Raw genomic sequence first — 14,532 nt, forward strand, 5'->3', positions numbered from 1 at the left:
CCCTATTAGTAAGTGCTTTGACGACTGTGGGAAGGAAAAACTTTCTTCGTACATGCTTTGTCAAAGAGGATAGGATTAAGCCTATTCTTAAAAGTAGAGAGGGTGTCTGTCTGCTGAATCCAAACTGTAAGATGGCTCCACAGAAGAGGGACCTTAAAGCTGAAGGCTCTGCCTCCCAGTTTACCTTTACATACACCAGAGACCACAATTAAACCAGCAGTCTGAAAGCAAAGTGCTCTCTCGGGGTGATACAGTACTATGAGGTCTGGGGCCTGATTATTCAAGACCTTGCATGTGATGAGAAGGATTTTAAATTTGATTTTGGATTTGACAGGGAGCCAGTAAAGAGAAGCTGGTATAGGTGAAATATGGTCTCTTTTTCTAGTCCCTGTCAGTACTGTTACTGCAGCATTTTGGATCAACTGAAGGCTTTTCAGAGGTTTTAGAACATCCTCATAATTAAGGATTAAGTCCAGCTAGAAGTTATAAATGCATGAATAGTTTTTCAGTATCACTCTGAGACAGGATGTTTCTCATTTTAAGGCTATTACAAATATTAAACATATATGTTTAATACGCGCATTGAAGGACATATCCTGTTCAAAAATGACTCCAAGATTCCTTCCTGTCTAACCATCCAGAGTTACACACTCAATGGGACCACCTGTACAAATAAAGGGTAAATAGAATATAAACACAAAAATAAGACACTATATTTTTAAGGCTGAGTACAATCACTTCATTTTTATTTGAACTTAGAAGCAGGAAATTAGAGGTCATCCAGGTCTTTAAGTCTTTAAGACATAGTTTAACTTACTGATCTGGCTTCATGGTTAGAAAGTTGGGTATCATCTGCATCGTGGAGAAAATGCATGCTAAAGGCTTTATGTAATTTTTTTTTAATTTCTTTTTTTAGGCAGTGTCATTGGAAGGTGGATGTATAATTCAATCACAATCAGAATAGATCGTAGCACAGAACTTGGGGAACCTGACTGTGTAAAATGGAATCTCCATTTCCATGAACAAATTGGAGACTACTAGATAGATATGATTCAAAGCACTGCAGTACTGTACCTTTAATACCTACAAGCACGGTCTAGTAATAAAAAATTATGGTCATCAGTATCAAATTATTATTTAGGATTTCAATTACTGCCAGCTTGTGGTACGTAGCCCATTAATAGAGATAGATTGATCATATTTAAGTTTGAAACACTGATTAAAATAAGAGTACCATCCCAGTCTTTATCCATGGGGTTTAATATGTCGGCCCACTCTTTGTAGCTATAACAGTTTCAACCCTTCTGGGAAGGCTTTCCATAAGATTTAGGAAAATGTTTATGGAAATTTTTGACCATTCTTCCGGAAGCACATTTGTGAGGTCAGACACTGATTTTGGATGAGAAGGCCTGGCTTGCAATTTCTGCTCTAATTCATTCCAAAGGTGTTCTGTTGTGTTGAGGTCAGGAGTCTGTGCACGCCAGTCAAGTTCTTCCACACCAAACTCGCTCCTCCATGTCTTTATGGAACTTGTTTTGTGCACTGGTGCGCAGTCATGTTGAAACAGGAAGGGGCCATCTCCACAAAGTTGAGAGCATGAAGTTGTCCAAAATGGAACGAGACTCCTAAAAAACAGCCCCACACCATAACCCCCCTTCACTTAACTTTACACTGCACAATGCAGTCAGACAAGTCACGTTCTGCTGGCCACTGTCAAACCCAGACTCATCTATCATATTACCAGCTAGAGTCCAGTAGCAGCATGCTTTACACTGAATCTGACGGTTTCAATTGTGCCCGTTGATGTAAAACTTAGATGCAGCTGCTCAGCCATCGGAGCCAAAACCATGAAGCTCTTTAGCTCTGTTCTTGAGCTAATGTGAAGACCACATGAGGTTTGGAGGTCTGTAGTGATTGCTTCTACAAAAAATATAAAGTGGTTTGAGTGCTCAGGTGGCATAGATGCACTACATGAAAGATGCACTATGCACCTCAGCATCTGCTGACCATCCATCCATCCATCCATTCGCTTCCGCTTGTCCTTTTCAGGGTCGCGGGGGGCGCTGGAGCCTATCCCAGCTGTCATAGGGCGAGAGGCAGGGTACACCCTGGACAGGTCGCCAGTCTGTCGCAGGGCTAACACACAGGGACAGACAACCATTCGCACTCAGTGACAATTTGGATTATCCAATTAACCTATCCCCACAAGCTGCATGTCTTTGGACGGTGGGAGGAAGCTGGAGTACCCGGAGGGAACCCACGCAAACACGGGGAGAACATGCAAACTCCACACATCTGCTGACCCTTCTCTGTAATGTTACACGGCCTACCACTTTGTGGCTGACTTGCTGTCATTCCCAATCAGTTCCAGTTTGTTATAATACCGATAACAGTTGACTGTGGAATATTTAGTAACAAGGAAATTTCTTTAATGAATTTGTTAAACATTCGGCACCCTATCACAGTACCAAACTAGAATTCAGTGGCTCCTAAGAGCAATTCATTCTTTTGCAAAAGGTTTTTAGAAGCAGTCTGCATGCCGACACACCTGTGGCATGGAAGTGATTGGAGCATGATGATTTGGATAGGTGAATGAATATGTACAGGACACACATGATGCTTATGGGTAAAAAGTTCAGCTGACTGTATAAATAAAAACGTGCTTGCTAATGATGACAGCCCTCCTGTTGCAGTAATTTGGTCTTTCCGTAACACCCACAGGGGTTGCGTTTGTAACCTTTGAGCACTTGGAGTGTGGGTTTCATCTGTGTGAGCCAGGCTTGGTAATTTCCATGTGGAAATTAGTCCAATAAGGAGAGATCACTTGGAAGAATTTAGCATTATTTATTGAGATTGAGAAATAAATGTGGCAATTAGACTCTGATCACACATCATGGCAGATCGGGAATCCCAGGACTGATGCGATTTAGAACAGGACCCCCTGCAGTCTAGATGCTGGTGGTGGTGAAGATGAGGACTGAGGCTTGACTAGAGCTCTGGCTGAGGTGACTGAGGTGGAGCTGGGGATGAGGTGGGTTATATTGGAAGATGACTGGACTAGAGTAATGATGCCAGTATTGAGACTGACAGAGTGAGAAGGCAATAGTCCTGTAAAGAGCAGAAAAGCAGCTGGACACTTAGAAAAGCAGGCAGAAGAGTGATTACACATCTTCCGTATTGAACTTACACATAAATTCATTTAAATTTCACGTGGTTCAGTCTTCGAGATTACCTTCTCTTTCTCACTTTCTCACTCACTGGGTGGGGTTTAAAGGCTGTCAAATGGTAGGGCTTTCTGTTGTGGGTGGAAATGATAAACGTTTCCCCATTATAAACATTCACAAACAAGTTGAATTCAAGTGTGTCTACTGATATATAAGCTGAGCTCTTGTGTCAGAGTAGATCTGAGGAAAAATACAGTTTTAGAGTAAAAGAAATGAATTGCACCAAAAACACTCAATCCTCAGTTCAGTGAAACATAGGCTTTGTCTGCCTTTGTTTCATTAAAACATAGGCAGACAATGCAGCATTGCAGTATGAGCTACTACATAATGCAGGTGTGAACTGGAGCTAGAATGTGAGGTTTCTAAAGTGTTTTGGTAATCTACCGACCCAGTTATGACAGGATGTCTATATTTAGAAGTGCTTGGATCATGAAGATTATCTCAGTGCTGTAAGTGACTGATGTTTGACACAGAAAAAAGCTGCTGTCTCTATCCATTTAATCATATGGTCACACAGTCCTATGGCTTCCTGCAGCGGACAGGGAAAAATACTTTGTCTCAGAACATAGCTTCAGCTATCAAAACACTCTTCCTGTAGAAGGGGCCTTCCCAGTCCACAGTATCCTGTTTAGCCCTCTACAGTGGGGACGTCAGAAGCATGCTGCATGGCATTTGGCTTCCAGTTTTACACTGAAGTGCATTGCCTCACAATTTCTTAGTTGGAATTCTGATGACTGGACTATGAATCAACCTTCTGCTTTTATCCTGCAGACTCATCTCCATTTAGTCCTCTCTGCACATAATCATGTCCCTGTTTACACTCCCTTCCTTCTTCTGTCGTATCACTGAACTCATCATCACTATCCTAATTTGGCAGTGCTTCTCTCTCTACATGCTTAATATCTTGCAACATGTCCTGCTAGTGAATGCTGAGACATCAGACCGGAGTGGTACGTAGGTTCAGATTGAACGGTAATAAAATGGCACATATTCAACTTTCTGCTATCATAGTTTTAGTCGAGGAAATTTGGATGACTGTATTTCTTGCCTTTATTTTGTCATTCAAAGAAATAAATGAAACTATTATATGTTTAAACCATAGAGGTTCCCAACGCTAGCAAACATGATAAGTAACAGACTAATAAAATACTAGAATTTCACTCACTCGCACTCACAAACTGCTTGGATGGGTTGCACCACGGAGTAAGTCACATTATTTGTTACACAATTCCTTCAAAAATGTTCCAAAAGGCACCAAAACAAACAAAGTTGTAAGGGACAGTTTAACGTCAGACAGCCAGTCTGACGTTCAACTGTGGACGGATCTCTAAGTTTGATAATTAACCATATTTTGACCTAAAGAGGACATGTTATAGTCTTTGTTTTCATTATGTAAAATATTGCGATCAATAACTTTAAACCAGCTATTATTGACTGTCTCCATGCCAATGAGTAAGTGGATTTGTCTCAACTCTTAAAACCTCTTTACGTCAGAACAGTGTGGAGATGTTGCTCTCTAGCTGGTCTGTTCTAAAGATAACTGTTGTCAACCACAGACTGTCAGTTGAAAAATGCAGTGCAGCAGGCTGACAAATTTGTTTGATATAGGGAAAATTTCTTTACTAATACCAAAATAAGTCTATTATGGAAGATGTTGCTTGTAGTGCTGAATTTACAATGAATCATCTCTTATATCTGCTGCTTTTGGTTTCACTGAGCTTTATAGTGAGTTTCCGCTCACTGTTAAGCTGTCCAGCCCACAACTTCACTGTTTTGGTTCAGTCTCACCACCCACGCATTGTGGTTTGTGCAGAGTTTGCGATCCTCATGCGGCTTTAAAGGGTGGTTCCTTTCATTTTATGATAATGTAGCTTACACACATATGTCCAAACATTCTGAAGTGCTGTGCTATTCTTTAAAACACATCCATAAGTTTTGGTGGACCTTTTGTAGCACCACAGTGACAGAAGAGCTGCTGTAAGTGTAAATAAACAGAGCAGTGACATACAGTAATTATATGCAACTCTAAAAGCATTAAATGTTTACATGCATATTTGCCTCTTCCAAATTAAAGTGCCACCAACCTGGCAACAGTGTCAAAGGCTGCTATTCTACAGTAGCTAACATGTAGCATATGAACAATAAACAAGTCTCAAAACACATGGAAAACAACAAGGCGATACGGGAAATCAGGAAAACAAAGCCAGTGTAACAAAGCTTGATCCTTACTAGCCAAAAATTACTGGAGGAAAGGAAAGAGACGTCTGTGGATGTGTGCATTTGTCAGACCCAAAACCCATGCAGGGTGTCCCTCCAGGGGCTCTACAGCTGCTCTGGTGACCTTAGATAACCTGCTGAGCCTCCATGGTGGTGATGTCTCATTCGTATGTCTTCCCTGCCATCTTTCGATGGTACTTTATGGGCCTACTCTGGTGACCACGTGTAAGATGACCTGTTTCACTACAATGCCTTTTTGTTGTCTGCCACCTAAATGCAACTTAAAAAACTATGTATCTGGTAAAGGTGCTATTGCTTTTTCCGGCATGCAGAATGAACATAATGTGCATGGAGGTGTAAATAACCCTTCTATTTTTCTTTGCAAAGCTCTATGAGTCACCGTCGCATTTTAAAATCACAGGCAACAGTTTTAATGCGGAGGCTCATACAGCTCAGCTCTGTTTTGACTGGCTTATTGAGAATGAATTAAAGACTGGAGGGACTCAGGAATACTTGCTTTATTTCATAAAAATATATATATCACTCTCTGAGAGAGAGGCATATACAAAGACTGACGTTACTCTCACATCCTAGTATATTTCCTGATTTTACACTAGGTATGTTAGGTCACTTTGTGAATTAAAAACCTCTGAGTGAAAAGACCAATTGTTGCTATGAAGATCTAACTCCCATAACTCCACCGAGGTTTGACTGGCTTTTTTATTGATACTTATGCAACATTAGCTTTTTGTGTCCTTGTCTTATGGATTTTTTTCTTAAAAGTCCAGCTGATGTTGAATCATTAAATTTCATTGCATTTTGTTAATTTGTTAAAAATAATTTTTTACAAACAAAAGTTTGTAAAATTCATTAATTTCTTTTTTTAATTTTTTATTTGCACCCACAAACAGTATTGAAAGTCTTTGCTGAGATATAATGGTCATTTAACCAGCCAGTATGGCAACAACAAGCTTCATGTAAAGTTGCCTCTGCTCATTATTTGCATATGGTTTACCAGTTGTAAACACCTGGTGGCCCAAACTGCATTCACTCTGTCAACTTCTGTAAAACAGAAAACACATTCATTTTTTTTTAAGTTTTTACTTTTAAATGGAATAAAATATGTTTTCAGGGTATACAGTGGTAACAGTAGTTATGAAAGCTAGTTTTAACTGCCAAAACAAGCCCAAAGACACTTCAGTCCAGCAGAATTTTATCCATTCAAAATCCAACTGTGGAGCAATTAATTACCATTATCAAGCTAACTTTAATAAACAAGCACTCTGATGTTCTTTATTCTGCATAATACACAGACTGGTATCCTTCAAGTAGTCCGCTGGACATGTCACTTTCCTTTTACTTTTCAATCGATTTTCCACCATCTAGTGCACCGCGTCTTCCCACTGGTGAACTCACTTCATTGTTTCTTTTGTTGTTATTTGATTGCTTCACGTTAATGTTCAAAATCACTAAAAACATTCACAGTAACCTAATAAAAAGCAGAATTACGCTGGTATTTCCAGGTAGAGTTAACTAATTTATGTAAGGCAGGAAAGCAGAAAACTAAAAGCACTAAAAGTAGTTGGAACAAGAAAGGGAAAAGTTAATGGAATAACTAAGAAACACAAACAAGACCGGAGAAAATGTACAAGCCAAAGAAAGAAGGAGAGATGAAAATATTTTTGGACGGTTGGCACTTTTGTTTTCGTAGCAGCAGTGCAGAGGGAGCAACCTCAGTTTATGCCTAATTTAGGCATATACCCTTAAAATATAGGTCAATCTTACAATTGCTTAATATTATATTACAGACACAGTAGTAATTATTGTCTACTAGTATTTATCAGCACCTAGCAGTTAGACTGACTAGGCACTAGTTAAACCAATCCTTGAAGATATTTTGTGGTTCAGTAAACAATCTGCATGGTTTATATGTTCATGTGCAGTATCGATCCATGGCATGTAGTTACATCTGGTCATAGCAGCCATAGTGATTCCTGTTTCCCTCTTTGCCTCTCTTTGTCATGTACTCCTGTTACGTCACAGTTGCCAGGCAACCTCATGAGCAAAACAGAATCCCTCTCTGCTCAGAGGGGGAGGCCCACTACCCTTGATCTGCACGTGCTCTGTCTTTCAGTCATGGATTCACAGCATGTACATATAGACCTCCCCTTTGTTCCCTTCCCATTAGTAACATCAGTAAACATGCACAGCCTGTTACAGCATGCTGCTGGCTGTTTTCGCATGTAGTCCGGGAGTGAGGCGAGCACCTGATAGAGGACGAAGGGAGAATATTAAGGAATAAAGCATGACACAGTTTCCCTGTGATAATGTTTGGACTGAAGAGTCCTTTCTGTAAAACCCGAGCGAAATTAAAAAGGCCTTGTGTTGCTTCTGCAAACAAAACCTCCTAAAAGCAGCAGAGGTGTTTAAAGTATACACTATGTACTGCTGGGGGTGCAGGTTATGCCCACTGGATTTTTGCTGGGAAGTATTCCTTTAGGGCTTTTTGGCAGAAGGTATTTCTGACTGAAACACAGAACTAAGATAAGGTAATATAAAGGGCAGCAAAGCAAATATTCATACGAATAAATGTTTGACTGTTTGATTTTCAGTGCAAACTTTTAAGTATCCTGAATATTATAATATACATACATACAGTGCATGTCACATTTTTATTTTGTGGTGTGTTTATAATAATTTCTGGTTATATCATTTCTGGTGTTTAGCTATTTATTTTGTATTTTTACCCTGTAATTTAATGTTTAAATATTTAGATAAAGGAATGTATAAAATATATAAAGAAAATAGAGTACTGACTCACAGTATTGCTATAAGGTGATTATTGACAAAAACTATTATGTTTCAGTGATATTTCACTTGGTTGCAACAGCAGGGAATACATGATGAACATTTGCATTTTTATGTTTGCGAACACAAGACCACATTGGAGTTTTAAATCGATACCACAGGTGCATCTACTGAAAATCTTTGGTAAGTTCAAATCTCAGTGATCTTGACCTCAAGATCAAGGTCCAAAGTCATGTTTTCTGAAAATCTTGTGAACACAATAACTTGAGAAAGAGGTGAAATGTAATTTTCCAGGACTAATTCAAAGCCTGGTGACCTCAAGATCAAGATCAAGATTTGAGGTCAAGTTTTCTGAAATTCATTAGGCGTGCCATGTATGCAGTTTAATGATGCATGACTATTACATTATCTACAAAGAAGCTGGGTTTAAACTGTAAAAGCTCTGCTATTTAGAGTCACTGGGTTACTAATCAAATCAGTCTTTTAGCACTGACTCATTCACAAAAATGCAAATACAGACATGAAACAGCTAAATTCCAAAACCAGTAGCCTATGTGTTGCAATCCTACATTACATTTATGTTTTCATCTATGATTTGGTAATTATGCTCGCTATAAATTTAGATAAGATAAAAACTACATTTAATAATGGATTGGATTTATATAGCGCTTTTCAAGGCACCCAAAGCACTTTACAATACCACTATTCATTCACTCTCACATTCACACACTGCTGGAGGCAAGCTATGGTTGTAGCCACAGCTGCCCTGGGGCAGACTGACAGAAGCGAGGCTGCCATATCGCGCCATCGGCCCCTCTGGCCAACACCAGTAGGCAAGTAGGGTAAAGTGTCTTGCCCAAGGACACAATGACCAGGACAGAGAGCCCAGGGATCGAACCGGCGACCTTCCGGTTACAGATGCGATTCCCAACCCCCTGAGCCACGGTCGCCCCAATTTAGCTAAGTAAACATGCATAAATCATATATATATATGTGTTTAGCTTACGCATGTTTCCTCAGTCCTGGCTTTGATGGCAACTCAGACCTGACTTTTGCCTTTCAGGGTCACCAACCATTTTCATACTTGTCAGCCCACCTATACCATCTCACACCAGTATTTGACAGCATTTTTCATACAAACTAGTGGTGACCGAAGCAATCTGCTAGAAACCAAAGCAATAACAGGGAGGTTTTTAGTGACATTACACACACACAAGAATTGTGTGAGAGCATACAGCATACAAATCACATCAGTGACATATTTACAGTGTAACTATTGTTTTGATATAAACAAGTGAATAACATCAAAACACAGCTGTGCTGAGCTGTATTTTTATGTTATTTAACTATACATTTTTACCTCTGTTGTTTGACTTGAGCATTACCCGTGTAGTAAATGTTTAGCACCCTAAAGTCCAAATACTATAGTAATTCCGAGTGCATTCTCTCTCAGTAGTTCACGGTGTCTCCAACTGGCTCAGATGTGAAGCAATGGCTAGAATCCCAAGTGCTTTTATGCTAATCAGAGCTTTGAAGGGTTACAAATAACAACCGTTTTCTAGCCATATTTCATTCAGTTGAGAATCATTTCTAAAAATAAGCTCTTGTTATTCCCTCGGTAAATTAGAGTTAGTCACCCGTGCTTTTATCTCTTCTCTTTTGGAACTACGTGTACTCCAACATCAGTCAAATAAATCCTCTCATTTCTAATTTACACAAAAAGCACAAGCACAGATTCTTCCAGGAGCCAAGATGGATAATATCTCCTTTTGTTTTTTACACTTTTACACTGGAAACCTCCAAGTTTTACCTCGTGCTTTGAGCTTCTGGTAAAGTTTCAGATGGTTCCATCAGTGAAAAGACTTTTTCTCAGCAGACTTTATGAAAGTATGATAGAAAGCAGAGGTGGCTGTACGCCATTCTAGTGGACTAAGTGGAATGCAGCCATCGTTGATGTTACAGAACACACCTGTGCTTTCTAATGTTACTATTAACATTAATAAAATACACATGAAATAAAAACAAGATGCTAAAAAAGGAGTAAACAAATAGAACTGTTTTTTGTTTTTGTTTTTTTTTGCTATACTATCTGTGGCCACTAGAAGAAATAGAAAGCTTTTGGGGTGGCTGTAGCTCAGGTAGTAGAGCGGGTCACCTACTCAAAAAAACCTTCGATAAAGTGCTTGTGTGAATGGGTGAATGTATGAGTTGTATTGAGTGCTTTAAGTGCTCAGTGAGAGTAGAAAAGCGCTATCTAAGAACCTTTCCATTTACCATTTACTTTAAGAAGGGCTCATATGCCAGCTCTTTTAATGTTAAAAATGTTTTAAATCACTACCTTGGAGCACATGCAGTTTTACACAAGTACCAATCATAATTTTTAGACTTATGGAACAATAAAATTGCTATGAAAATAGCTTCAAAATCCGGGGTTAGGTCTAAAGTGACCAAAACCCTGTTACAAACATGCTGCAGGTCATAGGGGATGAAAACCACGTTTATAGCAGGTCCAGTGCTGAAGTAGTGAACACTAAGAAGTGGTACTAGTTGATTATCAGCAAGTGAACCATTTAAATAAGACCATGGTGTTGTTCAGTTGTACACAAATTGCACTATCACGTCTAGGGCTGGGTATCGTCACTGATTTCTAGAATCGATTCAATTCCGATTCACAAGGTCCCGAATCGATTCGATCCACGATTCGATTTAATTCGATTCGATTCGATTTAAATCTGGGAAATTTTGACAGTCAGAGATATAATTCAGATCAGGACATTTACATATTTTTGTATCTATAAAAAGGAAGCTGACACTCTCAAGACTTTATCCAAGGTGTGAGCATCACAGCAGATGCCTTTGTGTCAAAGTAGCTGAAGATAAAACACAGAAAAACATGTAGGTGATTTTCCTGGCCTGGGATTTTATAAAAATATTCTGCAGTACATCAAAAACGAAAGAAAACCATTAATTAATCAACATTACCTCTGACGTTACAGCGGTTTTATTAGACACACGGCTAAGCATTTTGCATTTTGAATAATATTAAAAAGTTTAAATTTGTTCAGTATTGAACAGCAGAAATGAGGTTTTCTTTTCGGAAGAATGTAAAAGGGAAAAAAACAGCGGCCGACAGCGCTGTAAGCAACAGTAGACTTGTGTAACAAGCAAGCGAATAATGAAGAAAGCGAAACTGTTCGAGAGAGAGAGGGGGGGGGGGGGAGGGGGAGGGAGAGAGAGAGAGCTGCGCATCGCAATGGAAGCAAAACAGTAAAAGAGTGAATTCATGACGATGTTTATGTGAAGCGTTTGGATCTTCTTTTGCTGCTGATTCGGTCAATATTGTTTGGAGAGAGATCAAACTAACAGCTTTAGAATCAGCGCATAAAGGGCGTGAACACAAAGCGCGGACCCGGATCAGCGAGCTGTCGGCTTTCAGCCCCGACTGTGAGAAAGGCGACATCTAACTGATTCTGATCCGCGGGTCGCGCTGTGTGTTTAAGTCTATGTGCAGAATCCCTGTACCTGCTCTCATTTACTGTTTGGTGGTTCTTGAAATTTTGTGAGATGTCACCAGAGATTCTGGCATTTCGGACAAAATAAATTTATATTAAAAAATCGATTCAGGATTTTAATGAATCGATTTTACGTTATCCAAGCCAGAATCGATTTTAATCGATGAATCGATTATAAAAACCCACCCCTAATCACGTCACATATATCCATTTTAGTAGTTTAATTGTCATCATGCTGAAAATCACAGAGCAAATGATTCTGTATTAAATGGCTATACTAGTATATAATAACAACTGTAATGCGACAAAACAACAAAGCTCAGGTTGGGCAGAGCTTTGCAAACATAATGTTAACAATATGATTCCAGCATTAAAAAATGAGCTGCTTGAGTCTACAGGGACTTTTCTTGTCGTGCACTTACAATGTATTTCCCACGGGAAATGTTCAGAAGACAAAAGGCTCCAAAAATGTATCTGCATCGTTTCAAATTTCCCAGGTCAGCTGTAGAAAAGTAATACATTTGTCACAAATAGGAAACTTTAAAGGCAGACTGGTGGTTTAATTTTGCAGCATTTCCCTCAGCTGTCCGCCCCTCACTTTTATAAATCGTTTTTTGTTCATACTTGTTGCTTCTTTTCCTCCTCCCATTCATTTCTCCGTTGTGCCTGCTAACATGAGGCTATCTACATATTTCATATCGAATCAGAGAAGCCTGATGATCAACTCAATAAATTTGTTTCTCTTTTCTCTCTTTTTCCTCTCCCTCTCTCTTTCTCCAGGACAAAAAAGGGATTTTTGATGTGGGCATGCTGAGAAAACTTGTGCCATCTTCCGGTGATCAGGATCAGTTAGCAGCCTTTGTGGACAGACTTCCCATTGGTCTCATTGCTTCAGTGGCTGAACTGGATCGAGTAGACTAAAATCCTATGCTATTTTATTTTGTGATTCAAAGGGACAAATTAAATATCCAGGGAGGGAAATATAAACATCGTCTTCCCTCCCCCACTGTTCATGTGGCCTCAGTTTTTTCAGCTTGCCCTCCTATGGTTCTCGTAAAGTAGGAGCGATGACATCCCAAAACCTCTTCTTCTCAGTCTTTTTACACAACGTGACCGAAGGATAGCCATCAGTTCCCACTGCAGCACTCGTGGACTGACACCAAGAGCTCAGCCCCTGGCTTCAGGCAGCATGGGAGACAGTAGCTGGGTGTGTCTGAGCCCGGCTGAGTTTAGCCAGCTGCAGCAGTACAGTGAATGTGAGTACCCATGTGACTTTGTCCGGAGATTTGTTTGCATGGCAGATTTAGGTACATATAATGAGGTTTGTCTGTATGTGTCTCCATTTGTGTATAGCACATTCATGTATGCATTAGATGTTACTCAAAAGCTTTGTTTGCCAGTCCAAATCATGCAGTCCTCCAGCAGCCTAAGCCTATTTTTAATTAGATAATTAGATGTTTATTTATGATAATGTGCACAACATTTCAAATTATGTATATTTACAGTTAAGTGATGTATCCATGCATGCGTTTAAATACTGCCTCCAGTGGTGAGAAAAGGGGTACTGGTTCTGTTTTAGCTAGAATTGCAAAGCCACTTTGGGGCCATGTCAAGAAGAGCATCTGTTGTAAAAATCTGCCACATAAAACATGTAGACCAGCCTGCTGTGGTGACCCCTCGTGGCAAGGAAGCAGCTGACATTGGGATCAGTATTTTATAGACATATATATGTCATATTTATACATAAAGCAATCGGAGGGATCCAAACACTGGCCCTTCAACCTGCTTGATTTGTATTGCATGACTGTTTGCCACTTATTAGCCTGCTGAATAAGCCTTGTGGCTATCTCTTCCCTCACTGTCAGCTGCATTTGTTAGTCAAAGGAGCATCTGTCTTCTTGCTCCTGCTGGATTGTGCGTGTCATTGTGAGTGATGAACAGAGTGTGATTCTCTCACGGAAGCTATTCCACCGAGGAATTACACAATCATGCATAAGTCATTGTCTTATAGACCCACACGAACAGCATGCAACATGTAAGATTCACCGGCTGATTGCAGAGCCATTAACCCCAATCTTTTCATGGTGATAATAGTAGGTGTTCCCCTAAAGATGATAGAAAAGTCATGCATAGGACTATTTTACTGTGTATGCTCTGATTTAAAGCTGTCACTGATGTTGTCATTGGAGTGGTATTAGGACTGTTTGAATCTCTATCTCTCCAAATACTGTATTATTAATTTAATATACAGCTGTACCTAAAACAGTGATGCACAAAGTGGCGTTTTTCAGTTTCAACAGGTGCACTAGAGGGGCAACAAGGAGACAACCCCCAAAACATAAATGGTTTTACAGGTGGAGCCCACTGACATTTTTCACTCCCTATCATTTTTGGCTGTTTTTTCCCCCACTAGTTTTGCATTTACTGTACCTAGGGTCAGTGTCACTACTGGTAGCATGAGGCGGTACCTGGACACCACCCAGGTTGGTAGTCCAACCTCTCCTAGATGGCACATCACTATCTTTCATTGGCAGAAAGTTGGCTGTGTCTCCCAGCACAGCCTCAAAAGCATGGAGGAGATTCTAGGAGAGGCGGTTACTCTAGGAGGGCTAGAGTAGCTGAGCTGTAGAAGGTCCTCATCTATCACGTTACTGATATCTGCTCTTTTGTGCAAAGAGGAATAGGATGAGCACTTTCAGAGCAACAAAATTACCTCCAGCAGGCCACTGGTGTGAATATCTTAGACCAAAAAATCAGAAACTGACTTCATG

The 14,532-nt window shown here is 39.9% G+C and overlaps 1 protein-coding gene across 1 annotated transcript in view; it reads left to right on the plus strand.

The window, feature by feature from the left end:
- Nucleotides 1–14,532, plus strand: part of dgkg (diacylglycerol kinase, gamma) — a 185,885-nt gene that overhangs the window by 14,902 nt on the left and 156,451 nt on the right. Inside the window, exon 2 of the mRNA XM_080902601.1 lies at nucleotides 12,542–13,017. Coding sequence (XP_080758727.1) covers nucleotides 12,951–13,017 — 67 coding nt within the window. The 5' untranslated portion in view covers nucleotides 12,542–12,950. The remainder of the gene's footprint in view (nucleotides 1–12,541; nucleotides 13,018–14,532) is intronic.

The sequence above is a fragment of the Rhamphochromis sp. 'chilingali' genome (genome assembly GCF_963969265.1).
Source record: "Rhamphochromis sp. 'chilingali' genome assembly, chromosome: 14".
Lineage (NCBI taxonomy): Eukaryota > Metazoa > Chordata > Actinopteri > Cichliformes > Cichlidae > Rhamphochromis > Rhamphochromis sp. 'chilingali'.